At 41.1% G+C, this 27,668-nt stretch overlaps 2 protein-coding genes across 6 annotated transcripts in view; one reads left to right on the top strand and one right to left on the bottom strand.

Annotated features, from left to right (window-relative positions):
* Window positions 1–219: 219 nt before the first annotated feature.
* On the bottom strand, window positions 220–6,254 carry ndr2 (nodal-related 2). Its single transcript, XM_037756064.1, has 3 exons — window positions 5,978–6,254; window positions 2,186–2,973; window positions 220–1,000 (listed from the first exon to the last, which is right to left on the bottom strand). Exons 1-3 carry the CDS (start codon window positions 6,252–6,254, stop codon window positions 848–850), a joined length of 1,218 nt encoding a protein of 405 aa, XP_037611992.1. The 3' UTR covers window positions 220–847.
* A 1,322-nt stretch (window positions 6,255–7,576) lies between these two features.
* pald1a (phosphatase domain containing paladin 1a) overlaps window positions 7,577–27,668 on the top strand; it is a 63,748-nt gene continuing 43,656 nt past the window's right edge. The window contains exons 1-15 of one of the 5 annotated variants that reach the window (XM_037755048.1): window positions 7,577–7,763; window positions 11,911–11,956; window positions 19,201–19,398; window positions 19,611–19,713; window positions 21,786–21,965; window positions 22,408–22,572; window positions 22,664–22,824; window positions 23,415–23,490; window positions 24,357–24,505; window positions 24,653–24,749; window positions 25,131–25,235; window positions 25,577–25,672; window positions 25,770–25,904; window positions 26,147–26,263; window positions 27,365–27,544. In XM_037755048.1, the coding sequence (XP_037610976.1) occupies window positions 19,214–19,398; window positions 19,611–19,713; window positions 21,786–21,965; window positions 22,408–22,572; window positions 22,664–22,824; window positions 23,415–23,490; window positions 24,357–24,505; window positions 24,653–24,749; window positions 25,131–25,235; window positions 25,577–25,672; window positions 25,770–25,904; window positions 26,147–26,263; window positions 27,365–27,544 (1,749 nt within the window). In that variant the 5' untranslated portion in view covers window positions 7,577–7,763; window positions 11,911–11,956; window positions 19,201–19,213. Of the gene's footprint in view, window positions 7,764–11,673; window positions 11,957–16,371; window positions 16,782–17,184; window positions 17,356–19,200; window positions 19,399–19,610; window positions 19,714–21,785; window positions 21,966–22,407; window positions 22,573–22,663; window positions 22,825–23,414; window positions 23,491–24,356; window positions 24,506–24,652; window positions 24,750–25,130; window positions 25,236–25,576; window positions 25,673–25,769; window positions 25,905–26,146; window positions 26,264–27,364; window positions 27,545–27,668 lie in introns of those variants that run through there. The other 4 variants (XM_037755047.1, XM_037755050.1, XM_037755046.1 and 1 more) reach the window with 4 other exon arrangements.

Below are 27,668 nucleotides of genomic sequence, written 5' to 3'. Positions count from 1 at the left end.
TGTGTGTCGGTTCTTTTGTATCGCACATTGTAGTTGCAGTTAAATATGCCAGTGATCTGAGTGATGACAGGTATTGTGTTTTGTGGATATGTTTGCAAGTTTGTTGGGTTTTATGACAACGCAAATCCAAATCAGGCAGCTCTGAGAAAGCTGTGCTTTTGGACTAGATATTGTATACCAAAACAATCCTTTTATTTTTGATTTAAATCAGACAATATTTGATCAGATAATAAGTGAACAACATAATCAATCTCACAAGACAATTGATGCCAGCTTTAGGCACTTGATAGTTTTTAATACTTTCTGTTACGGACATACTTTGATTAGTAATAAAAGATATACCCAGCCCCAGATGATATAGTATAAGTAATAGATCATAAAAAAATACATAATCAATGTGCAAAATGTACATAAATACAATTTCTTTAATATTTACAATAAATATACATTAATTTACAGTTACACAAATGGCAGTGTACAATAAAAACAGTGCTGGAATATTCAACAATTTCATGTTTACATTGGTGAAATTGATAAGGAAAATAAAGTTGTAGACATCTGCACACAGCTGGAAGGCTGGATGCTATTGTTGAGTTTGTATTTCAGCACAGTTTAAAAACAACACTGTTCTCCTTACAAACAAACCAAAGTTCACATCGCAAATTAAAATCCCATCTCTGCTCTGCGCATAGATCAGCCACAATCTTACTGTGACAAATATCAAAGAGCTTTTTTCCTCTTAAGTGTTTTCTTTTGTTTTTCAGACATTGGCTGCTCCTGCACAGCATGTTTTATGCTGTTAACAGCGCTCAGCAACACAGGTCATGTTTGGAGGTAGTTGTAGCTGTCACTGGCAGCCGCATTCATCCACGATCATGTCTTCGTGATGTCGGAGGAGCATCTCTCTGTTCTCGTAGTACAGCATGCTTAATGGGCTCATTTTGGTCGGGGCACAGCAGGGGGGCGCCACTCTGTCGGTGTGGTAATGTTTCAATAAACTCTGGGAAAGGAAAAAACAAAGCAGAAGGTTTAGACTCAAAATACTCTGTAAATAAAGACACCAAGACAGACAAATACTCTTGATATTTTTCAGTTCAATTGTTTAGGTTTATACCAGTGAGCAGCTATCATTGTTTTTCTATAGGACTGCAAATAATGATTATTTCCATTGTTGATTAATCTGCTGATTATTTTCTCGATTAATCGGTTTGCCTATAACATATATGTATAAATTGTCTGTTTTAATTACCTTCAGCCCAAGGGAATTAATTCAAATTAGTTGTTTTATTTGATTAATAGTCAAAACCCAAAGATATTCAGTTTACTGTCACATGTGAGAGGTTGCAACCAGCAAATGTTGGAATTTTGGCTTGAAAAACTACTAAAATCATTCATTATCAAAATATTTTTTTAAACTCTTACAATATTGTTGGTTTTGCAGTTGAAAATCTTTTCTTTTTCTAGTCTAGTTTCCTCCTGTAGTCTCAAGCATTATGTTGCAATCATGTCTTGTCAGATTTACTGTAAATGTGACCTTCCAAACAGCGAAACCAGGTCACCTTAAAGGAACAGTGTGTAACATTTCGGGGGTTATATCAACAGAAATGGAATATAACTTTCATAACTATGTTTTCATTAGTGTATAATCACCTGAAACTAAGAATTGTTGTGTTTTCGTTAGCTTAAAATGAACCCTTCATATCTACACAGGGAGCCGGTCCTCTTCACGGAGTCCGCCGTGTTGCTCCGCCATGTTTCTACAGTAGCCCAGAATGGACAAACCAAACACTGGCTCTAGAGAGAGCCTTTCACACTTTTACATTACCGGAAGGCCACCGTAGTTCTCTGACACGCTTGTGAAACTGCGGAAACGTGAGCCGCAGAGTGCAAAACCGTGGTACCGCCAGCCGCCGTCTGACTTCCATTTCTCCTAAAGTAGTGTTATTATAGTAAGGATGGCCTCTGAGGCGAATGGCGTTACCAAGGTTTTGCCCTCGGCGGGTCACATCACCACAGTCTTGGAAAAGGAAGAGTGAGCAGAGGGGTACTCAGTTGGTTACAATCTGCAACCACACCACTAGATGACGCCAAATCCTACACACTGTCCCTTTAATCTGTCAGTGATAACTCCAATAGGTCATGTAGGGATATTTTTGGGGTGTTCCAGATAATCTGCACTACTCACCTGCATGTACGCATGATTTGTTGGATTCAGGTGTTCCCCCAGGGGACCGGGGCAGGAACCCTCACAGCGGTAGGCGTTATATCTTTTAGGAAAGACGATCCAGGACCCCCAGCCAATTTGATTAAAGTCTACGTGCAGGTCGACTCTGCGACAGAGAGATTTATCACTCCCTTTCTTGGACGCCTGCAGGCTCTTCACTGTTTGTTCTGTCTGGCCCCGTTTGCTCCTGCGCCTCTTTGGCCCGCGGGCCCTTTTGATTTCAGCGGGGGACAAGAACTTGGATTGTTCAGCTGTGTGGAGTAAGCTGGCTTTGGCCTTTGAGTTTTCATCAGAGCCGGTTTGTGAGAAGACGACCAGCAAGGCCCGGTCACTCACGTCCTGCTCTCTCCTCGGGCTCGCCGCAAAGACGGGCTGATCCGGAAGCGACAGGCCTCTCTTTGTCTTCACCCCCCTCCTCCTTCTTGACACTATTTTGTGTCGAATCTTCGCCGTGGCCGATTTTCGCCTGAGCCAGCTCAAGAGAGGTTTTGTCATGTTGAACACTTTCCAGCTCTGTGATGAAGTGACTAGTGATGATTCAGTGAGCAGCCCCACCAGCTGCTGCTCCTGGCAGCTCTTGTGCGTATGGCACGCCTGGCCATGCTGGTGATAGACCTCCACAGTGAAGTTGGAAGCACTCGGCGTCCGAGGGAGCCGGATTCTCAGCTCCGCCGCCTGGATCTGTTTGTCAGCTAGAAGGGGATGGAGGTCAAAGGTCGCAATCCAGCCCTTCTGTCTGTACGTCAAACCTAATGTAGTGAAAAGAGGAAGACAACTTATTATTAGTGGACATAATGCTAAAATCAAACCGATATCACAACACACAAATTAATGTGCCAGTGAGCTTCCCAGAAGAAGCAAAAACCACCTGAAAGAAAATACAACATGTTGTGTTTAGAGCTGCGACGATTAATCGATTAATCGATTAGTTATCAACTATTAAGTTAATCGCCAACTATTTTGATAACTGATTAATCGGTGTGAGGATTTTTTTAAAGAAAAAAAAAGTCAAAATTCTCTGATTTCAGCTTCTTAATGTGAATATTTTCTAGTTTCTTTACTCCTCTATGAAGTTGTGGACAAAACAAGAGATTTGGGGACGTCGTCTTGGGCCTTGAGAAACACTGATGGACATTTTTCACCATTTTTTGACATTTTATTGACCAAACATCCAATGATTAATCAAGAAAATAATCAACAGATTAATCAATAATGAAAATAATAGTTAGTTGCAGCCTTACATATGTATAATAACTGCAATTTGGGGGTTAATATGATTAGGATTTATGTTATTTGTAGGTCCAACCACTTCTTTTGTTTTGCAAAGTGAGCTGTAGAGTACATGCACAGTATATATAACTCCCTTTGATAATGTCCTCATGATCAATGCTTGTATTGATGAAGATTTCAGCAAATCAAAGCTGCTTCTTAAAAAATAATCCAGTCACTGTGCCCACATGTGCTGCGCCCACATCTGTAATGGGTCTTCATTGTGATTCAATGTACAGGTGTGGTGCAGATTAATCTAGAGGATTAAAGCGTTTTAAAACATTTGTTGTATGGTCCAGCAGTGCATTGGCCTATTTAGCCAGACCCGTTGATCAAAAGCACAAAACCATTCCTCCAACCATTCATCCACTCAAAAACCCAAACACACCGAGGCCGAAACCAATCATTTAACACATCTCTCTTCCATTATCTCACAAGGAGTCTCTTGAACATGAACTCATATATCCTGTGACTTCCCTGCACTATGGACTATGGATTTCCTATGACCTCCTATATAAAAAAAAATGTATCTGAGCTGTACCAGTGTTTGTTGTTGTTTTTTTTGTTTTTGTTTTTTATTCTTATTGTGTTTGTGAAAATAAGAAAACCCAATAAACATATTAGTGAAAAAAAAAACACATCTCTGCCTCCGCTCCTGTAGCACGGCTTCTGCATATCCTCACTCAAACAAAATAGGTAGTAACTCTTAACACCTATATAGCAGGGATGTGGAATTAGACCCAGCAGTGTCTCTGCTTGTGCCATTAAATCCTCTAGCTCTAATCTAATCAAGCCAAGTGTGAAAAAAGAACTGAGGAGAAGTTGTTGATTTGACTTAACAAGAGGATTTGTATAGGGGGATGTCTGGCGAGATGTCTAATCAACATCACCTATTTAAGAAAAAAGAGGTTTGCTTTGAGAATTAGACAGAAAACCGGCCTTTTCACACACTGATCCTCTGCTATTATTCACCACCCTGAGTGGGATGTGGATTGAAACCCTCTGAGGTCGTCTGGCGACTGCCTCTTGACAGTTGGAGCAAAAAAAAACACCTAACATTTCAGAGGGTCTTTAAGTGCTAAAGGAGGGATCTGACTTTCTGGAAAACCTTTAGGGATAAAAACATTTATAGGCCAATGCACTGCTGGACAATACACAAGTTAAATGTTTAAAACGCTTTAATCCTCTAGATTAATCTGAACCACACCTGTTCATTGAATCACAATGAAGACCCATTACAGATGTGGGCACATCACATGTGGACACAATGACTGGATTATTTTTAAGAAGCATCTTTTGATTTGCTGAAATCTTCATCAGTATACAAGCATTGATCATGAGGACATTATCAAAGGGAGCTATATATAATGTGCATTTACTCTACACCTCACTTTGCAAAACAAAAGAAGTGGTTGGACCTACAAATAACATAAATCCTAATCGTATTAACCCCCAATTTGCAGTTATTATACATATGTAAGGCTGCAACTAACTATTATTTGAATTATTGATTAATCTGATCATTATTTTCTTGATTAATCATTGGATATTTGGTCAATAAAATGTTCATCAGTGTTTCTCAAGGCCCAAGACGACGTCCCCAAATGTCTTGTGTTGTCCACAACTTCATAAAGGAGTAAATCTTACTTTTAGCCTTCACTGTGTCTGCTTTGACAGTTGGAGCAAAAAAAACAACTAACATTTCAGAGGGTCTTTAAGTCCTAAAGGAGGGATCTGACATTCTGGAAAACCTTTAGGAATACAAACATTTATACATTTCTCATCATAGTCTCCATTTCTTAAAAAATAGTCAACCAGTTTTTTTATTTTCTATTAACTTATTTGTTGATTTAATTTAATATTACTCTCATATTTTTGTATGATTATTGATTTTTTCTTTTCTTTGTTGTTGTTGTTTTTTAACTCTACTCTTTGTTTTTGTCATTATTATTATTGTTATTTATTTTCCTGGTTTTGGTTTTGAATGTTGAGGTTGTTTTCTCTATAGTGTACTTGATGGGTTTGTCTGTAAGCTCATCTACTTAAAAGTTGGTTTATAGCCTGTTGTAATTACAAACAGTGGATTGCATATATGAAAACAGCATTGAAAAAAGGAAAAAATAAAGTATTAAAAAAAAAAAATAGTCAACCAGTTTTTTATTTTCTATTAACTTATTTGTTGATTTCATTTAATATTACTCTCGTATTTTTGTATGGTTATGGATTTTTTGTTGTTGTTGTTTGCTTTGTTGTTGTTTGTTCTTTTTGTCATTATTATTATAGTTATTTATTTTCTTGGTTTTGGTTTTGAATGTTGAGGTTGTTTTCTCCTGTAGTGTACTTGATGGGTTTGTCTGTAAAGCTCATCTACTTAAAAGTTATAGACTGTTGTAATTACAAACAGTGGATTGCATATATGAAAACAGCCTTGAAAAAGGAAAAAATAAAGTATATAAAAAAAAGAAATAGTCAACCAAATCTTACTTTTAGCCATCACACTCTTCACTGTGTCTGCCTGCTTTGCTGCATCCTGCTCCATAGTATCCAAAGGCCTGGAAAAGTTGGATTTGAAATTCCTGTAGAGGTGCATCATGTAGGTGGGCAGGTGGTATGCATTTGATCGATCCATGAGGGAAAACCTCGGTTGCGCCCTCATATAACCTCCATCCCTGGTCCTTTGGGTGCCTCCATGCACCAGCAGCAGCAGCAGCAGCAGCAGAGATGCGTGCAGCGCGACGCTCCGAGCTCCCAATGAGCGCATGTTTAATGACAAATTCCTCTTCCACGGAGATTAGGGTCTGTCTTATATATATACCCTTCACCCACACACCCCCCTTTCATGTTTAACAAGTAGCTGAGAACATTAAAGGAAATTGACATGCGTCCTCAAGACGTGTTACCTGACAGCTCATCATCCATTCTGGTGGTAATGAGGCGCCTGGGTGAGTGTTTACAGGGTGAGAGCAGCTCTTTGTTTGCAACATGTTATTTGGAGCTTCTGCTTCATCCTTGGATTAATTGTTCCAGCTATTTGGGCTACACTAATTGTTAGGCTTTCCCATAGAGTAATGTATCTATACTGAAATGGACTATGGAGGGAATGATTGGGCTGCTGCATGTGCACTAATGAAACAAACATTAACATAAAACATTGTGAAAACATCACTCAATATTCAGTATAAATACCATTTATAGCACAGTATGACATTGATATGACAACTAATGTACATTAAGGGCTCCACACAAGGATGTTAAGGTAAAATATACAAATTTAGATAAAAAAGTTAAGGTCAATGAATAAGAATCAACTTTATTGGCCAAGTATGTGTAGACAAACTGCTTTTAAGTTGCTCTCAATGTACTTACACAGCTCCAAGAGCAATTTACAGGAAGATAGAAATAGACATAAAGCTAAAAACAAAGATAGATTAAAAAAAAAAATAAAAAATTACAAGTGTGTATATATTTAAATATATATAAAAAGTGATAAAGACAGAATAATATAATATTCTTTAAGACTATAACACTTTAAAAGGAGCTATTCTGCAGAATGAGTACTTTTTCTTTTGATACTTTAAGTACATTTTGCTGATAATATTTCTGTACTTTTACTTAAGTAACATTCTGAATTCAGGACTTTTATTTGTAATGGAGTATTTTAAACTGTGGTATTTGTACTTTTACTTAAATAACATTTTGAATTCAGGACTTTGAGATGTGATGGAGTATACAAAATCACAACATGATATACAATAATTCACATAAAACAGCTATTTAACACAATGTCCTCTGAAGAAAAACAACCACATGCCTCTATCACCTCTTTATGATGCCCTTAAATTCATCAGTGGATATGAATGTTTTTAATTTTAAGTCTACTAATAACATGAAACATATTTTCAGATAATTGTATTTTTCAAACTGGCTTCTCAAGATATATAAAACTGCATTAAATGTCACATAAAACTGAGTAATTAATATTTGAATGTGTGGATGTGCTTTATTATTGTGCTTAGTGAGACTAGCAGAGAGCATCCGAGGATGACCGCACACTGCGCATGCGTGGTCCGTCTTTTATTCACATAGAGAGAAATCCTTTTCCTTGTAAAAAAATTCCCGAGAAAGGAGCAAAAAAAAAAAATCAATGGATGTTGTTTTTCCCCAACAGAGAGCGGTGCACCTCGTCTACATCCTCCACAACAGACACACCGAGCTCTGAAAACATGTTTTGTTGAAGGCCAGACGCGTTTTGTTGTCTGCTGCTCAAATGGTGAGTAGCTTTAAAGTTTACTGCTCTTGTTGCACGATGCACGTTCAGCCGAGAAGTTCACCTTCATGCTGGTTTTAGATGCTAAAACTTGCACCGTTTCTGAACACCTTTTACTAACTATGCATTGTAGGTATTTGCACTTTGCTAAAGAGTGAAGAGTATTTGTGTATTAAGTGTTTGTGTGGTTGATGGAGCATACATGTGCTTGGCACCCCCCCCACCACTCTTCATGCCTGCACTGGATTGTGCATCTAAGCCAATGATTTGGTCCCATGGCACTGATGAATGACACAAAGATGGGTCAACTAGGAACTCCAGTTGGTAGTTTATTATCAGGGAAACACATTTTCAGATAAATGTTAATGTGAGCTTTCATTTCCTTTAAAAACACATTTTTTTTCATTAAATGTGACATGTAAAATGAGTGTGTTATGCACTACATAACTACTACTTTTAGTACTTTTGTGTGTGTGTGTGTGTGTAAAATGTATATATTAGTGATAAAAATAGAATAATATAATATTCTATAGGAATATAACTTTTGTTTTGATACTTTAAATACATTTTGCTGATAATATTTATGTACTTTTACTGAAGTAACATTTTGAATTCAGGACTTTTACTTGTAATGGAGTATTTTTAGACTGGTATTTGTACTTTTACTTCAGTAAAAGATGTTGGTACTTCTTCCACCATCCACTCATTAATGACACAAATATGGGTCAACTATGACCTCCAGTTGGGAGCTCATTATCAGGGAAACACATTTTCAGATAAATGCTAATGTAAGCTTTAATTTTCTTTAAAAACACACACATTTTCCTCATTAAATGTGATATGTAAAATGTTTGTGTTATGCACTACATGACTACTACTTTTTTTTTTTTTTCATTTGCACCTACTTCTGCCAGCATTGAGTGTACCACTAATGATTCACAAACACAAACAACATCAGAGACTGCACCAACCTGTCCACATTCAATTCAAAACTCATCTTTTTATGGATTAATGTTGTTTTATATATTATGATGTTCTGATTTATGATCATTTTAACTGTGTAAAGTACCTTCAAGTTTCATGAAAAGTGCTATATAAAAAAAATGTATTATTATTATTATTATTATTATTATGATTAGATCATATTTTGGTAGTTTTTCACAAAACAGGAAACACTGCCCAAAACCACAACAATTTCCACACATGGATGATATTAATAGCAAATACATGATTCACTAACTTGAATGTATTATTTATATACCGTAAGATATAGCCACAAAATCTTCTAAGCTCAATGGTCCATTTACTAGTTTCTTCACTGAAGAAAACACAGTTGAAAGCTCTGAGAAGCTAGTAGGTGGACCTTTAGTATTTTTGGTTACAGGTCCCAAAGGTCAAACGTGAACTTACATGCTTAAAGATACTATATCATAGCCAACATATTATATGTTGTAATCATCTCATTGGCAGAAAAAGCACTTTTTAATCTGGCATATTTTTTGAATGCAATGCAAAAATAATATATCACTCTATGTATTAATTGCAACACATTGCCCACAGAAATGATCAACGTTCAGTCATGTCCATTCTCCCCATCAGGTGTAACGTAAAGTATGAAAAGCCCAAAGCACAGCGTGTCCTTTGATGTATTGTATCGTAGTCCCGGCTGTTGTTTGATTTATCCCGTGCAGCTGGGATCAGTCTCCTCCGTTCATATCACTTTACCTCACATCCTGGGGGGAAGACAGAAACCGGTTCCTCCTGATGACAACCCGGAGCGCAGATCAAACCGTGAACACCACAATTAATCAAGAGTGAGAGCGTGAAACTCCTCGATGAATGGACACCTGGATCATAAATAATTGAGCTGTTTATTATTGGTTCATCTTGATAAGAGGAGTAGAACAGAAACTTTACTCCTCCCAGGCTTAACTTGAGAAGCTGCTGATTTTCTGGCGTGAAATGTTGCTTTATTATTAACTACTTATGGGTAGTAGGGATATTAGTTGTTTCTTCAGGCAAGTTTAACCTCCTAAAACCCAGGGTTGTTTCAGCAAATATGAGACATTTCTCTTTTTAATTTGAGTCCCATAAAAGTTTTTAGTCGGATTGTTTTGATCCCCATTTGCAGCTTTTACAGTATCTGTTAAGTTACTGTATAAACACCTGTTTGGTGTTGAAGTAGTTGTGTTTAGGCGATGAACATTTGTGTCCCTGTGACTAGAAATCTTGTGTAAACGCTTTATAAAGTGCAATAGATAATTTTTACCACAAGGTGTCATATTTGATCTCTGGACTCAAGTGGATATTTAATATCCCCCAAAATGTGTCTCTTTGGTTTGATGTCATTGTCATTTCATCTTCCCAGGACCATTGGTGTTGGTGGTATATTTAAAAACGTGATGGTATTTTTTGATAGAGGAAAAGTTAGTGCGAGAAAATATAAAGAACATTCAGAAAGTTAACATTGCATCGAAGTAATAATCATTTACTATCATGCTCGTACCGCTCCGAGCAGCTGAACTTTGGCTGAGGTGAAATATTTTCCTCCTTTCCTGTTGCTGTTATAAGACTTTTTGGGGGTGAGACAGACACCAGACCTGAGAAACGATTTGGACAAGACAGGTGATATTAGCCGTATGCTCTTCTTTCCATTGGGGATGTTTATTAGAGAGGAAGTGCTTTATTAATCTGTCACAATGTAATGTACTTTATCGCCATCTAATAGACCAATCGGAAGGAAATGAAGGGTTTGAACCTCTCAAGTAACTAGATGTGTCATTTTGGTAGCCTTCTACTCTTTTAATGACACGTACTAGACCGCTTCTTGTTTTCTTCACATTTGGTTTTGATCTCACAAACCCCACCTAGAAAAGGAAATCATTGTTTGTGATTGCTCACACTCTGCTGGATTGATTCATTCATGTTGTGCCGTTTGCGGTCCGTGGGTGGGATTTGTTTCATAATCCAATGTGTTGCAAGAACATCAGAGTCCCGGCCTGCGCTGCTGCTGCTGCTGCTGCAGGAAGGAAGGAACAGGTGTGGCAGCAGCAGTAGATTTGACATCCATATCTCGAAAAACCACTCACAACGTTTGCAAATGTGCTTAATTTTGGATGTTATCATGTGAGAAAATATTCTCACAGGCAGCCAGGGAGATGATAAGCTTGATGTTTTTGGCTGTTTTGGAGTCTTAGTTGTTGCCAGGTAGCAGAATTTGTTTTTTTGTGTGCAGGTATAATATACTTTGTGCTTTGTTCTTGCTTTATACAGCCCTCAGAATGAAATAGGACACTTAAGTGATGAGATGCTCTGTCCTCAGGGTTACAAGAGGTAGAGCACACAGCCCCTTTGCAGCTGAACCTCAAGCTTAAAATCGAAGTGTTTGCCCAGCTGTAAGCCTGTTTGCCTCCAACGTGGCACGTGTTAACCGCTAATGAATGGAGTAATTAGAGCATCGTAGTGAATTAGGCTTTACGTGATGTCATCTGTGTGCAGTTGTTGCTGATTGTCAGCTTCCTGGCTCCAGGTCTTTACATTACATCACGTCAGTAAGCTGCTGCAGCCGATTTGTAATAAGTTTTAATAAGTGAAGGCTTTAATTTAATGTGTTTGAGACGGCTGTTAAAAGGTTTGCCATGTGTGGGAGGCGGCATTGTGCTGCCAGGAGGCTCCTGGTAGTGATTGGATAGCGGACTGGATGATGAGTAAGCCTCTCTGGGTCCGCCTCCACATCCTCCTTTTACACATTTACACACAGTTGCACACGCACACACACACACACGCACACATCCCAGCATGCATGAGCAGCCTTGCACCTCCTGCACAGGGGATGCATACAAAAAAGTAACAACAAGAGAGCATGCCGTCACCCATCTAACCTCCCCCTCCTCTCCTCTGCCTCCTCCTGCAGACTGCCTGTCTGGGATCTGTCCTCACTGAAGGACGCGTTCACTGACTCGCTTTATAAGGACGCCTCAATGATGCGAGACCGCCGCCTGCCGTAGTGCGAATCAGCGGGAAGAGACAGATTGCCTCACAGATCAGAGAGAGAGAGAGGCCAGTGAGGATGTCTGACTGAGACTTCTGCCTGAAGGAGAGCTCTCATTTTGTTTATTTTTAACCCACTATTTTCTATTGTGTCCCTCAGAGACTCGAGCCCCTCTCGGATGGAGGACTGATCAGCTGAATGTCAGGTATGATACTTCTGTGTTATGATACTTGAGTCCTGCTGCAGGCTTGTTATCATCAGTGTGTTTCTGGTGGATACACAAGGAAACGTACGTTGTTGTCAGATGCCCGGCGTGATTTTTTTTACCTCACACTTGAAATTTAAGGCTAAACTATGCAACTGCAACAAAAAAAAATCATCTATCATAGCATATAAAAGCTCCTTTCCCTTTTTTGCAAAGAGGTATCTTTTGATTTCTTTATAATACCAGTCATGTTTGATGTTCACATAGCTACACGGATTACATTCTTCGTGGCATGTGATGCCTAGTTCTCTCCTCTGAAGTGTTTATCAGCTCTCATTCCTTCACCAGAGGACCAGCGCCTGTTTGACAGGATCCTGGCTTCCCACGCTGAATTAGAAAAACGCAGCTGCTTAAGTCGGGATGTGTTTGCGCATACACAAGTTTACCACTTTAGACTGAATGGCGAGCGAAATGTATTAACAAACTGGTGTAAAAATCTATCCAGAGTAGAGAGGTTGTCTGAGGCAGCGACTAATAAAAAATGCTGTCAGCTGGCCTGGTGGCGCTGACAGAATATTGTGGTCAGACGCTGGGGTTACGAAAAAATGAAAGCCACATTACTGCAGCCTTAAAATCATAGGCGGGGGATAAAAAATTGCCATCTTGAAATGAAATAAATTACAGGCAGGGTGTTTTTAAAAATAGATTTTTACGCACCCTTTTTTAGCAGCTCAGTGTCGAGCTGTGATGAAAGCAAGAATGCAGAAGAGGCCAAAGGTTATTCATGTGATTTATGTCATATTCACTGCAGTAGCATAGTTTGTTTTTGTGTCACTCACGGAGTCCCAGTAGATTTGCTGCTTCTGGAAGAACGTGCCTTTCAGTCAGTTTGTTTTCCATTCAGTTTGTGCGCTTTAATCTGGACTCTCGGTCTTGCAGTGCGAAAGCTATTTGGGGGTAGTTTGATCAGATTTTACAAAATTGCATCCTTTGAACAATGCATCACAGGGTTTCCTTTTTGCTGCAGGAACGATTTATTTTGGACAAAAAAACAAACATCAAGAGCTGTAAGTTGACACAAATTCACAATGAGGTCTTTTTTGGAACAGTCGAAGGAAAACATAAAGCGATTTTTCTCTGCAGAGGAAGCACTGAGCTCATTTCCGCGCTGCACTGATATTTCGCTCAGGAACTAGCGATGTCCTGTGGAATCGCGCCTGCATGTAACCCTTAACCTCACTGGTGAAATATGTGTACAGCTGCAGGGAGGAAGTTTCAGAGAGTACAACTAAGCATTTCCTGTCAAGGTGTGCTCGCACTTCCTCGGCCTGGGGGTGTGTGACCTGGTTGTGTTGAATGGTTTGGTGGTCTAGTATCCTGTGATGAGTGAGAGACTGTGTGGGGACATTGTGTCATTGTTATAAATAAGACGAGGATTGGTTTACACCAACAATTGGAATACATTAGAGTAGGTTCTTGAGCAACGCTGAAGAGTCTTTTGCTGATATGTTGTCGTCAGATTTCCCAAGCAATATGATTGGATTCATTCATATAATTTTGTAGTTTCTATGTGGTTTTGTGCAGCCAGCGGGCTTTCAGACTTTAACATTGGCAGACTGAGCGAGTGGCCTCCAGGGAGACCAAGAAATGCCCGTGAATAAGATGAGCAATGTTGCCAAGCAAGCAAGTTGCATTGAATTTGTGGTTTCTTGCTGCCACGCTCGCGTCTCTCTCCTCTCATCTTGATACGGGGAGGTTGTGTTGAAAGGTCTCTCCCCAGCGTTAAAAAAGCGATACCCATCTCCCTTGAACCCCTGCATCTCTTGTGAATGAAGAGCGCTCTGCTGCATCCTTCCTCGGGGGCCACCAACAGATGCATCCTGCAGCTGCACGCTCCTTCCTGTCTGCACTCGGGCCCTTTTGTCTGAAGACGTTGCTACAGCAAAGCTGGGACACTGGCTGAATTTAAATGGGCCAGCGCTGAATGGAGCGACGCTGGTAGGCTGGCATTAGGTTCCAGTTTCCACGGTCCTTCTTCTTACTGTGAATTGAAATATTAGTGCCGAATTTAAACCAGCTTTTCAGAGCCCCGGCTGGCAGAAACACACAAACTCAAGATCATGTTGTTTTTTGTTTGGTCATTTACTTCTTTGCATTGGGAAATCCCAAGTTTGTCTTGTCGTTTTATTGGCCCCCACAAGCAGTGCAACACTACTCTGGTTGACATGTGGGATAAACAGCCTCTCTGATGAGATGCCTTGATTGGATCTCCAGGAGGATGTTTATGACTGAGGGCTATTTCTACTCAGGCCTCCGCCCCGGCTGCCCGCCCGCCTGCCCGCTACACCAGGCCTGCCCATGCTGAAATCAGTGTGGCTTGTGTGAAGCAGCAACTTCCGTAACAAAGTGTGTGTATGTGTGTGTGTGCGCCATGGTCTCGCAGCAAAGGTGACAGGCTGTTAAGGTAAGACGGAGGAGGGTTTTTAATGTACCAGTTTCAGTGAGAAAGCTACCGTGTGTGCTGCAGCATTACAAAATATCACGTGTCCTTTAAACCGAAGCTTCTGTCAGGAAGTGTCAGTTAGCCTCATTTAACACTCAGACGTTTTCACAATTAAAAAACCACCACATGGAATAAGACCATAGGAAGTTCTAGCGTGGATGAGGACGAGGAGAATCTGTTGTCGGAGTGTTTTATAGCCTTCGACCGAGCCACATAGGAACATGCATATTATCATGCATGACTGTGGTGGTGGGTAAAGGAAACCTAATGATTAAATGTCCTTAAAGTGACAGAGATTGAAAAGGGTTTGCTGTGTAAATGCCCGTTTACTGCGAGGAATGTACAGACTGTAAGCTCTGTTTTCAGTCCAAATAGGAAGTCAAGGAGACGCAGAAGACATCTTATATCTTATCATGGTTCATATTATAAGTAAACATGACACTAGGGCTGCGACAGTTTATTTTTATTACTATTAATTCAGCTCTGTTTTATTGAAGTAGCTCAAAATCACACATTTTCATCAAAGGGCTTTACAATCTGTACAGCATACAACACCCTCTACCATTAGACTCTTGGTTTAATGGAGGAAAACCTCCCAAAATACTTTTTTAATTGGAAAAAAGAAACCTCAGGAAGGGCGACAGAGGAGGGATCCCTCTTTCCTCTTCTTCAGCAGTGGTTCAATGGCACCCGACTGGAGGGTTAACACCACCAAACTCCTAATATTGGCATATAAGAAATGGATGGACATACGTTTTAATTTTGTGGATTTATCTGCAAGTTCTGTTAAAATTTGCGCACAATTAATTGAAACTTGAAGGGTGACTTCGGTATTTTTCAACCTGGACCCTATTTTCCCATATTTTTGTGGCTAAGTAACTGATGGGGACAAAACATTTTGAAACTGGTCCAGTATTGAGGGATAACACTGTGAAATGAGCTGTGAGGGCAAGTGAGCAGCGTCAATGTAACGTTAACTTACACTAAAAATGCTTGTTTTTGCCACTTTCTCTTGATCAGATCTGTTTGTTATTGTGTACAAGTCCCGCTCAAGGAGAAGTCTCATTGTGAAATCTGAATATCCGTATACTCTAGCTCAAATCAGTACGGGCGACCATCGAATTCAAAGACCTCATCCACATTGTTGAAATCATCTAAATATTCAGCTACAACATTGAAAATCTTTTAGATAACACTAAGCTACGCTTGCTGTACTCCAACACAACAAACTGCCCTGCTGGTACTTGCGTTTCCACCATGGATGTATTCCACTATTTCACCGTTGTCTTCCGGCAACAGGTCACCTCGCCAGATTCCAGAACAAAGCTTCTCCTTGAGCGAGACTCTTTCCATAAAGTCTGACACTTATAATAACAATCAGAGCCTGTCATGGCAGAAACAAACACTTTTAGTGGACGTAAATGACGGTGCCAGCTTGCCCCAATAGGATTACATTGCAGCTCGTGAGCGGCTGCCGGTTACAGCGTTATCTGTCAATATTGGACCAATTTCAGAAATTGTTGTCGCTATAAGTCTGTTAGACAAAAACACATCTGAAAATAGGGTTGAAAATACCAAACTTACCCTTTAACTTAATAACAATAGTACAATTTTAATATGGAAAAACAGAATGATAATAAACTTTTGTTCAATCTATATTAAATGCCAAAAATAGTGAAAAATGTCCATCACAAGCTCACAGAGCTCAATGTGACATCTCCAAAACCCCAAATATGAAATTTCTAGTTTGATAAAGCACAGAAGAGCAGTACATCCCGTCGTTTGAGGAGCTGTAACCAGCGAATGTTTGACATTTTTGCTTGATAAATGACACATTTTCTGTCATTTGATCATCAATAGAGTTATCATTCCATCCTGTTCCTTTTGAACTGCTCGCTGTACAGTACAAGAGTCAACTGTGTTGTCTTTGTGCACAGCCTGTCCCTGTGAAAAGGGAGCTGAACTTTAGCCATCTGGCTGCCAGATGTACCACTACTTCCTTTGGTCCCCTCCGTAGAGACTTGAGTCTCTTGCATGAATCAGCTCCCCAACATCACACAGGAGGGAGGACGAGGACGAGGAGGGACGTTGCTGTCTTGAAAGCTGGAGTTCCTGAAGTTTTTTTCGCCCAATGCCAAGCGACCGGGCACTTTGAAGGGTGTTTCCCACCGACTGGGGGGTGGGCGAAGGGCTTTTCAATAGAGAAAGATTTTCTTTTTGGATGTGATGCCAAGTTCTCACACTGCTTTTCTCACACACCATGGCGGAAAACAAGCAGCAAAGAAAAGGATCTGGGAGTGCAGATCGCTCCTCATCTCACACGTAAGATGACACATTTTCAGTGGATTGTTGCAGTGTGGAGAGTTTTTTTTTTCTTCCTGTGGTAGTCGTAAAATGATGGCAACAGAGATGCTTTTGGTATGTGGTGAGGACTCAAATAGATTTGGGCAGCCGGAGCACCGTATTCTTGAAAACTTTGCTTCCTTTTATGGAACTTGGGGAGAGATTCGGCCTCTTCAGAGTCTTTACTCTGCCGTTATTGTTCAGGTCAAGCTGTAAAAACATTTTAGTCTTTGTTTCTGTATTTTTTTTTTTAACCATGCTAGACAAAGTAACAAGCAAATCAATATGTTGTCTCCCCCATTGTGCTTGTGAGAAGAGAATCAAAAGCTCCGAGTACAAGGTTGACCTGCCCACTCAGCTCCAGACGCAACAAAGAGGAGCGTAGCGGTGACTCACCCCGGCACTTCTCTCTCTCCGTCGAGCCTCTCTGCACAATGAGAGTCCACTCTATTCAAAGCTGCAGATCACACAGAGTCACATCAAGTAGATTGTGATGTTGGATCGATTCTGTGCTTTTGGTCGACACTTTGCAGCTCCAGTTTTTACAGTATCTGTGAGTTTGTGTTTGGGGTGACGTACTGTGATTCTTTTTTGTCTGTGTATTCCTTCAGGGTTTATGTGTGTCTTCCTCTGTTTGTGTGCTCTGACCAGCTACATGTTATATAGGTGATGTTGAGGAGCAGTGTTACTCCCGACTGCTAGCTTGTCAGAAGGACTCGTTTGTTTATCTGCAGAGCTCGCTGTTTATTCAGAGAGGAGGAGGTTTGCTTGAAGTCTGTGGCTGGCTCGCGTGGGGGTCTGAGCGCTCAGCATCAAGCCGTATGATTAAAATACAAATACTAGCACACTCGACTCCGATCCCAATGCCGTAATGATTGAATCATAGAGATATGAAAATGAATGATGATTGTAATCTGAATGCTGACTAAACCTAAAAAGGGGGATTTCATGAGTCATTGTCTAAACCTCTGCGTGTACCTGCCATAACTGTTGCTCGTGATAATATTTTTATATTGCATGAGTAATGTTTACGACGTAATTTATCACATAGCCGCAGCTGGCTCTTCATCAGATACAAAGGCATCAAACAGATTCAATCTGTTCTGGGGTTTTTTTTCATGTAATAAATCTGAAATAATAGCGGGAACAGTTTGACAGTATCTCAAGTGCGTGCTTAAACATTTTTAACATGGCTCTGTCTAAAGGTTACAAAAATCTCACTAATTAAAGTTGAATCAGTACAAAAATTGAAGTCTTAAAACAACATTTTCGTTCCTTATACTAAGCTAACAGGCTGCTGGCTGTAGCTTCATACTTTTTTTTTTTTTTTTTTTAGCTTTTATGCCTTTTATTTATAGTGACAGAGCTAGTATTGAAATGGGGAGAGGGGGTTGACCTTCAGCAAAGAGCCAAAGGTCGGATTCGAACCTTGGGCCGCTGCGGTAAGGACTCAGCCTTGTTACACGGGACGTCTGCTCTACCAGGTGAGCTACAGCAGTAGCTTCATCCTGAGTGGTGTCGATCGTTTCATCTAACTCTTGGCAAGAAGGCTAAAAAGCGCATTACCCAAAACTGGATGGATTACTGCTTTTAAAACCCAAACAAGACAAATGCCACATTTCCACTACATGGTACAGCTCTACTCAACTCCACTCGCTCTTTATTTGGTTTTCCATTTGCAAAAGTTGTGGATAGTACTTGATACTATATTTGGTACCACCTCGGTCGAGGTTCCAAGCAAGCTTAGCCGATACTAGAAGGGTGGAGTTAAAACACTGCAGATCACTGATTGGGTCAGGGAGAGTCGTCACTAGTGTGACACGGGACATCCTGCACAAACCCGTCATTTTAAACCAGCCAAGCCACCGTCAATAGAGCGTTACGGGAATGAGTCCTAAAACCTGGAAATGAGTTAATATTTTAGCACTTCCGGTTCCCTCATCTGGAAGTCAATGGGTTTTTTGAATGGGTTTTTAGTTAGATGCCTGAAATAAGGTCTGTGGTTAACACAAGCTGAAGAGATTTTAACGTTTATTTTCCACGACATAAAATACGTCAGTAAATATCCCACTTGTGAATTTTTAAGCCTTAATGTGTCTTAAAAAAAAGGCGGTTGCAAACAAGTGGCTAAATGAGACTATTAAACGTCATCACGCCGAACGCTAGTCTGCCTTCAGCTTAGTGGAGGTGATGTTGAAGTCATGTGTTCATATGTTATTTATGTAACATCACTTCAGTGTGAAAGTGTGAGACGTTCACAGATTTGCTTTTCACACTTTCAATATGTCTGTAAGTGTCGGCACTCCCTAAATATCCTGTATGCGTTGCCGCTGTGTACGGACTTTTATGTGTGTGTGTTTGCTTCCTGTTTCTGAGTCCGCTGCGATGTCATTCACAGCTGCTTGTGGAGCATGGGTACAACTGCCAGTGCCGCGCCACAGCCTGTTTCCGTAGCGTCGCCGCTCGAGAGCGTCCATAGCAACGGGATGGCCGACAGCAGGCAGTCTCTCAGCATGAGCCCCTTTCAGACAGTCAACATCCACCACAACAAGGCCAAGTCCATTATCACCAACAAAGTCGCACCTGTCGTCATCACGTAAGTCCCTCCCCGAATCCGCGTTCTCACAATTGGCCGTTAATCCTCTTTGATCACTGTGGTGACATCCCCCACCCCCCCACCAAACCCCCAGCCAAAGTGTTTGCCCCCGTTATCATCTCATTTGTCAATCCCGGCCTGGCAAATAGTAGCTGATAATTGAATTGACCTCTCTTTACCATCCAGACCTGCTGTTGTGTTCTGTTTCACAGGTATAACTGCAGACAGGAATTTCAGATTCACGATGACATCCGCAAGACCAACTACAAAGTGGGTCGGATATCAGACGCCATGCCCGAGCACTACCTGGTGCAGGTAAGGACGAAAACATCACCGCGCTGTCGTGGAAAGAGTGGAGTCATCTCACCTGTCTTTTACGTCTGCTCTTTTCACATTCACATGTCCAAATTACCGAGTGGCACAGGAACATTGTCATGCGCTGTTTTATGATCCGGGGCAGCCATTGATAGAGGAATGTTGTCACCCTGCTATCAGGGCTTTGATCTGCTCCGTCACCTCTGCTGCGTCTGTTCAGGCCTGCAGTGTTTTGTCAGTGTTTTAACCCACATCCTCCATTTACATGTGTGTGTGTATATAGGCCAGTAGTTTACAGTAAGATCATGTCCACATGGATTTGAAAAAGCATCTTTTCCTCTATGTTTTGGCCTTCCATCCACACCAAGCAGATGTTTTATCACAAACAAAACACTCTCCAGAGAGGAGAAATCTGAAAACACCAACCTCCAGATGTTTTCCAGAATGTCTGCTCACATTAGTGTTGTGTATCAGAAATGTTAAAGGTGCTATTGATAACACTGATAACATTCAGACACTGGATGTCTCATTCTCCCTCCCCCGTCCTACTGCATTCACTTCACAACAAGTGGTTGCCAGGCACTTATCGTCAAACTCAGACATTTATCTGTTTTTTCCACACTGACTGACGACACAGAGATACCACGTGATACCAACGTCGTTTTACTATTGACTCACAAGCCTTGTTAGAAGTGGGAACCGAACGTCAGATAGTTTCCACAAAGATAGACAAAACATTAATTTTGGACCCGGCAACATTTAAAAAAATGATTAATTCACAATCATTATATTTTTTTTAGGAAAAGCCATGCTTTTATTCTGCACCTTTCTAAAAGTTCTGTGGTTGTATTATCTAAAAAAAATAATATTAATACCACCTTTAAGATCAAACAATACGGATGGGGATTGATAGTATTTCATCAAATCTGAATCCAGAATCTGCTAATAGAACCATTTCAAAGCCCTTATTGAATCTTTTCAGGTAGTTTGTCTGGTGGGGAATGAAGACATCTTTGTTAAAAATATGCTCTGTCTTTAGTGACTGCTCTGTGACATTCATTAACTCTATCCTGACTCATTGTAAAAACTGCATTTGCTCCTCACTGGAGCTGTAGAAGTAAGTAAAAACGGCACAGTGGAAATAATATTAATTCTACGTTGTCATTCAGCAAATATCAATTAAATAAATCAGCGATTTTCCTGCATGCACAATGTGCTTAAAGTTATCTGAAGTTAAAATCATTGTTGCACTGCCACAGGTCTCAGAACCAGACCGAGATAGAATATGGTGTAACATCAGCGGTGCACTGAGGCAGAGCACACGTCCTTCTCCACCTATCAAAAATGCTCTTACTTTAAAAATGATTGACGGTAGATTTATATTTCAGCAAGCGGTTTGTTGTTTCCCCTCCTTTGTCACGAGTACCTTCCCGCAAATATTGCATTTCATAGTTGTTTTTTAGAAAGATTTGATAAGGGATTTGTTGCCCGCGGAGCTTCTCAAATCTGGGAATTTTACCAACCTGGACCAGCTATCAGAACCCATCCCTAGTTAGTGATGTATATTTATGTTTATAAAGTTAAGACAACTTCGAAGAATAAAATGGTGATGTGACTGATAGTGAACCACAATCACATTGATATTTTATACCTGACAGACACTGACAGTTGAAGATGGAAAAAATGTCAGTATTTTGAGAGATGTTGACATACTCTGCTGCTCTATTGAAACACAATCTAAGTAATCTTGGAGAGATGGAGGCGACGGAGCAGAGATTTAACCTGTTGAGACAACAGAGTAACCAGACTGTGTCAGTTTTGTTATTTGCCAACAGAAAGAGGAGGAAGAAGAAGTGTTTCAGTGTGGGCGAAGAACTAAAGACTTAACTAAAAATCTTAAAACGTCACTAAGGATGCGAGTTGTTTTCATGCGTAAACACCATTTTCAGATTTATCCAACCACTTAAGTGTTGACATATTTGCTCTGCAGGATTTACAAATGCTAACGCACGTTCGAGTGGAAGCTGGAGAAATGTTGTTTGCTCTGAGATGAGATTTACGTTGGTTTCCAGGGGGAGTACTTCATGGTCCAGGATGTGTACAGCAAGGCAGATGTCCTCAATACCACGGGCAGCTATGGAGCGCCCAACTTCCGCCAAGTCAAGGGATCTTACCCGCTGTACGGGATGGGTCAGCCGAGCCTGAACGGCTTCAAGCACGTTCTCCAGAGGCTCCAGGCACAAGGACACAAGGTTCTTTTTCTTTTATAAACACATTAATACAGGCAGAACACACACATGTGTTGACTGGTTTTATGCCTTTTAATTCTCCTGAGTTGTGCAGCTCTGCCTGGCCTCTCTCTACTAGCCATGTTGTCAGTAAATATTTGAGGAGTCAAGTGCTCAGTGGAGGCTGTGGCTGAATTGTAGAACTGAGCAAACAGAAAGTTGCGGTCACGTGTACCAGTGGAAAATGAATCTGTCTGCTTACAGCAGCTAGAAAAACTGACCGTAATTGAAATTAAATTGACAAAATTATACGTCAGGGCCTCTCTAAAACTCCTTGCTCATGTGCTGCATGACAACAGATTGTTTCCAGTTGCTCTTGGAAATGGTGTAGAAGGCAACAGCCACTTACTTTAAAAACAAAAAAGCTATTATTTGATGCCTATCGTGCTCCGCTTTTGCAAAACAGGAGGTCATATTCTTCTGTGTACGAGAGGAGCCGGTGGTTTTCCTGCACAAGGAGGACAACTTCGTGCCCTACACCCCCAGGAGGAAGGAAAACCTGCACGAGAACCTTCATGGCCTGGAAAAGGAGCCGCTGGTGGAGGGCCTGGAGCTCACTATCAGGAAGGAGGTGACGAACGCACACTCACTCAGCATCTGCATGAGTTGTTTTGGCACAAAAATCAGTATTACAACACCCTCCCTCTCCCTTCCCTCCGCAGCTCCACGACTTCGCCAAGCTCAACGACAACGTCTTCTACGTCTACAACGACATCGAGTACTTTAAAGACGAGCCGCAGAAGATCTCCATCACGTGCGAGGAGGACATCCACGTGACCGAAGAGGTCTATAAGAGGCCCGTGTTCACCATGCCGGCATACAGGTTGTTTACATTGTTCCTTTTATTGGCCCTCAGCTCCTCAGCTCACACAAGTCAGTTTAGATGGAGCAATGCGTGGCCGCCTGCCGCAGAATATGCAGGGGCAGGTTATAAATAGTGGCGCTTGTTTGTGCAAAGGCTGGTTGCCCTGCTTTTTTTTCGGAAGCAAAGGAGGGGAGCATGAAAACGGAAAAGATCGCAACATCCTGTTTGCAATCAGATCAGCAGCGTCAGCTTTATTGAGATGTCGTGAGCTGCTCACGACGTTTCCAGGCCAAGAGAATATATTATCCCCCAGAGAGGAGAGCGACTCTCTTGAAGTTTTGTAGTCCAAATAAAGCAGCGGGATGTTTTATTATAGATAATGTAAATTGCAGGTGGTGTATTTTTAAGGGAGCATTAATAATCTCTCCCATCATCCCTCGTGGTTTGCCGAAGAGACTCATGAGAGATTAGTAAACACAAAATGAGGGAGCTCAGCTGTCAAGTCTTTCTTCAGATCAGATGTGCTGTGTGTTATGACCTACATAAGAGCATTATTGACACAACACAGGCACAAGTTCAACTCCCGGTAACAATGTGTTGTTTTGCAGGTACTACAGATTACCACTACCGATGGAGGGAGCGCCATTGGAAGAAGACTTTGACGCATTTGTTAACATACTCAGGGTAAGAACTCGTGTAAAAAATCACGATGCGCCAGCTAGATAGGCCTTTTTTGGTCGTGCTTCTCGTGACGGGATGTTGTTTTGATGTGCCGTTAAAGTTATTAATGGCTGGAATATTGGAGAGCATCTGGACTTTCTCTCTGAGGTAGCGGAAAGGTCACGGTAGCTTTTCTTTAAATCAACATACAGCCTTTTGAATCTGTCCCGTCTGTGCTATTAATCACCAATAAGTGTGATAGTTAGAAGAAAAATGGCAGAAGACCTGCAGTTTGTACTCACTTTATGTCCGCTCTCTCTGGTCATCCGCTCTGCCTGGTTTCCGTCCTGCCCCTCACTCGCACAGGATGTTCTTTTTCGTCTTGTTTTGCCCTTTTTTGGACTGACTTGCAGCAGCCGGTCCAGTTCCCTGTGGTTGGAAAGTGGCTCCCTTTTTTTTCTTTTTAACAGTTGGAGCTTTACTGCGCCTTACTCTTTCTTTCACATTTTATTTTTGTAGTTAACACTTGTCTCACTTGTCCTTCTAGAGTTATTCTGGTCGAAATATTTCAGGCATGGCAATCCCCCATAGTTTCCAGTGCAATTATAACTTCCAGGATGTTTCATCACTTCCCGTTTCCGTGGTTTAAACCGGCTTTTAAATCACACTTTCCTCATCTCAACTCTGATATTTCCAAAATGACATTAGGAAACAATAAGTGCTGATATGTGGAAAGACACTTAGGCTTCAAGATTAAAACTGAAAATTTCTTTTCAGTGACTGTATATGGAAGATTATATGTAACCATGTTGTCCTAAAACCGTAATGATGTAACACTGTTAATCTCCGTCAGGTGTTTTTCAGTCTCCTGTCTGTCCTCTGTTTTCCAGGAGAGGCCCAGCTTGTCTCTGGTCCACGATGCGTCCCGGCCGCTGCCCGCTCTGCTCTTCAGCTGCCAGGTAGGCGTCGGCCGAACCAACCTGGCCATGATCCTCGGCACGCTGGTCATGAATCGCCTGAGGGGGGATTCTCAACCACAGTAAGAGCCCCGGCATCAAATGAGAATGACGTAAAACTTCGTCACGTGTTTGATACTACAGTGTTGTGATGCAGCTTTAAAATTGGTTTCATTGAGCCCCTTTTTTGATGCCAGGTAACATCGGACCTTGTTTGTCTTGTTTTGCAGAGTTGAGGATGCAGCAGCGTCGGAGCCCAAACCACTGTTCCAGGTCATCCAGTCTCTGATCAACAAGCTGCCTAATGGACAGCAGGTCATGGAAGAGGTAAAGCAGATCACCAGCACCATCACAACATCCGGTCTAAGAAAACAACAATTCTTAAAGTCCCCCAATGTGTGTCTTATCAGTGAATTAGGAGACCTCTTGTGTCCAGCGGTTACTCTAAGAATATTTATTTATTCATAGTTTCTGGATTTTTCAAAGACTGAGAAGGAGTAGATTCATTTTAAGGATTTTCTACGTCGGTAATTTAACTTTTTGGGGGAAAGTCTTATCAGACACAAACATTTTTATATCTCCTCAAACATTTCAGGACGTGATCTTTAAATCATGTTGTTTAAATCAAGGTCTTAAAAGGTCAAAATGGTTTTATTTTTCATTCAAAGAAATGTTGAAGTTGATGATGTCTTGTTTTTAATCTGACAGGTTGACCAGGCTATCACCCTGTGTTCAGAAATGCACAACATAAAAGAAGCAATATATGAGAACAAGAGTAAGCTGGAAGGGATCGGAGAAGATTATCAAATTCAGGTTAGTAATGATGCTTTTTTTTTTCTTTTAGCTTCGCTGATGGCAACTTGAAATTTCTCTTTAAAGGCAGCCACCTTGATTTTCAACTGCTTCTGCTGCTCGATTTAAGTGCTGCTAAAGAAAACAAGAGTGAGGCAGAAAACAAAGGATGATGATGATGATGCATAAAAGTCCTTATCAGTGTGGGCCCTTGAGCTCATGGAGGACTTTAGAGATGTTGTATAATGTTCTCCCGTCTGTCAGGAAATCAGTGGGATCTTAAATGCAGTCCCCAACACTTCACAGAAACAAGAGCTGCTACTTTGAAAAGATATTGATTGAAGCTTGTGTTTGTTTCTCAGGGAAGCAGTACCAAAGACTACTTTCTCAACAGAACCATGCAGAGCTTGGAGCGCTACTTCTACTTGATTGTATTTAATGCATACCTTCACGAACAGGTAAAGTTTGTTTTCACAGTATAAATGTCTTCATATAAATAAAAAAAAACGTTACATTAAAATCATCTGAGTTGTAACCATATGTTGCATTTTGCAGTATCCTCTTGCCTTTGTGTCCAACTTCAGCCAGTGGATGTGCTGCCACGCATGGCTGTACAGGCTACTGGCCTGCATGGACCTATCAGAGCTGTCGGCTCCGGCCGAGCTGGTCACCAGAGGAGCTCGCGTCTTGGTGAGGAAATCAGAAGATTGATGCCGTGGGCGTTAGACTTTTGATTATCTCCGTCAATCTGACACCAAAACCATATTGCACAGGATGTATAATGCAAACAAATGCTACCGCTGTTTATTTTGATACTGATAAAGCTCGCTGCATGATGTCAATCATTACTTCAAGATACCTCTAATCTCTCACAATCTTCCCACACAGTCATGCAATCATCTTCAAATGTATAACTGCGTGTGTCTGCACAGGTCGCTGATGAGTGTTTGGCTCCCGACGTGCTCAGCACAGTGAAGGAGATGAAGGCGGTCAACTTCAGACGAGTGCCCAAGATGCCCGTTTATGGGATGGCTCAGCCAACATCCGAGGTGCGGCAGATTCATCTAATTAATACAAAGGCTCTTATTTACTCTGTTGCAATACTGAATCACACAAATCCTAAAACATCATCTTGATTGAAAAGGAGATTTTGTGGACTACCACTTCCATCTAGAGAGGATTATTTATAATACTTGTCTCTCTAAGTAGTCATTTTGTGGGCTTATTAGAATCAAATCAAGTGCACACAGAAGGTCAAGGCATCATCAAGCTGTGTTATGAAGCTTTTGAGTTTTTTGTTAAGTGTCGTTGCCATGGCTGCGCGGCGAATTTCAATTCTTCACCATGAAAAAAGAAACTGTTATAACTCGACTCCAGATGGTCAGATCTATTCCAAATTTCACACGTTTGATGAGAGTTTGATTATTATTAGTCTCGGCCTGAAGACATCTACAGGCCAATTTTGAGTCATGGTTATAGCGCTACCTAGTGGAAACAGGAAGTTACAGTTGATATACTTTGGCGTGCTACTCTTAGCAGGTTAACCAGATCACCCTCGTATGTAGTCAGCGTAAGGTTAAGACCTTGATGATGCTAAATAGCGAGGCTTTTGAATTTCAATGGAACGGTGTTGCCATGGGGACGCATTATTTGCCATGAAACAGGAAGTTGTTTTTGAGGGGCAAGGGTTGCTTGAAAACAAATGGTTCTTGTGCTTTGGTGTGATAAGGAGGCTCGATAGCACCCCCTACAAAAGTTCAACAAAGCATCCCTTGCAGTACACATGTATTACATGTAGACTTAAAAAAACGTTTCTTGGCCATTTTTTATTTTGCGTGTATTTTTTGTGTTATTTTGTGTGATTGAGGCAGGAGACGTAATACTTTAGAATTTTTGTAATCTTCAGTATAATTTGTAAAAAGACTGACTTTGCACATCCCCGCTATCGCAGAACATTTCCACTTCAAACTGACAGTTTTGTAGTCATCACCAGTATGCATCCTTGCAGTCAGGAATATTCATGAGGGTACAAATAGACTCAGAGGAATGAGTCACGATGATTTTGACTCACACGCCCACCTCAGGATGCTGAGGAGCCGGACTTCCAGCTCCTTGCCGTCTAATCATAACCTTGCTGTGCGTGTGTGCAGGCTACCGGAGTGGTTTTGGCCCATCTGACGGATGAGAAGAGGAAGCACGGCCATGTGTTGTGGGTCAACGTGCAGGAGGAGCTGGTGCTGGAAGGGAACGGTCAGATCTTTACACCGAGGGAGCCCTCGTGCCTCGACCAGCACATTCCCATCCCGCTGTCTGACCCACAGCTGATAGAGGTAGAGTGGGAGTGATGCATTTTGGATGCTTTTCAGGACAGTTACAATCAGATAAGTGATCAAGGCTGCCTGAGACAGACTTTAGCGTTTGACCTAGTTGAAGTGAAAATGCTCTCATGTCCTC

Source organism: Sebastes umbrosus, chromosome 20 (assembly GCF_015220745.1).
Source record: "Sebastes umbrosus isolate fSebUmb1 chromosome 20, fSebUmb1.pri, whole genome shotgun sequence".
Classification (NCBI taxonomy): domain Eukaryota; kingdom Metazoa; phylum Chordata; class Actinopteri; order Perciformes; family Sebastidae; genus Sebastes; species Sebastes umbrosus.
The sequence above is the reverse complement of the archived record's forward strand: the minus strand, read 5'-3'. Positions and strand labels throughout refer to the sequence as shown.

What these genes read in the sequence shown, in the direction of transcription:
- ndr2 (XM_037756064.1), bottom strand. Translation starts at nt 6,254, where the DNA reads ATGCGCTCATTGGGAGCTCGGAGCGTCGCGCTGCACGCATCTCTGCTG. An exon ending in GAAGAGTGTGATGGCTAAAA is followed by an intron (nt 2,974 to 5,977) that starts GTAAGATTTGGT and finishes TCACTACATTAG; the next exon opens with GTTTGACGTACAGACAGAAG. An exon ending in CAAATCATGCGTACATGCAG is followed by an intron (nt 1,001 to 2,185) that starts GTGAGTAGTGCA and finishes TTCCTTTCCCAG; the next exon opens with AGTTTATTGAAACATTACCA.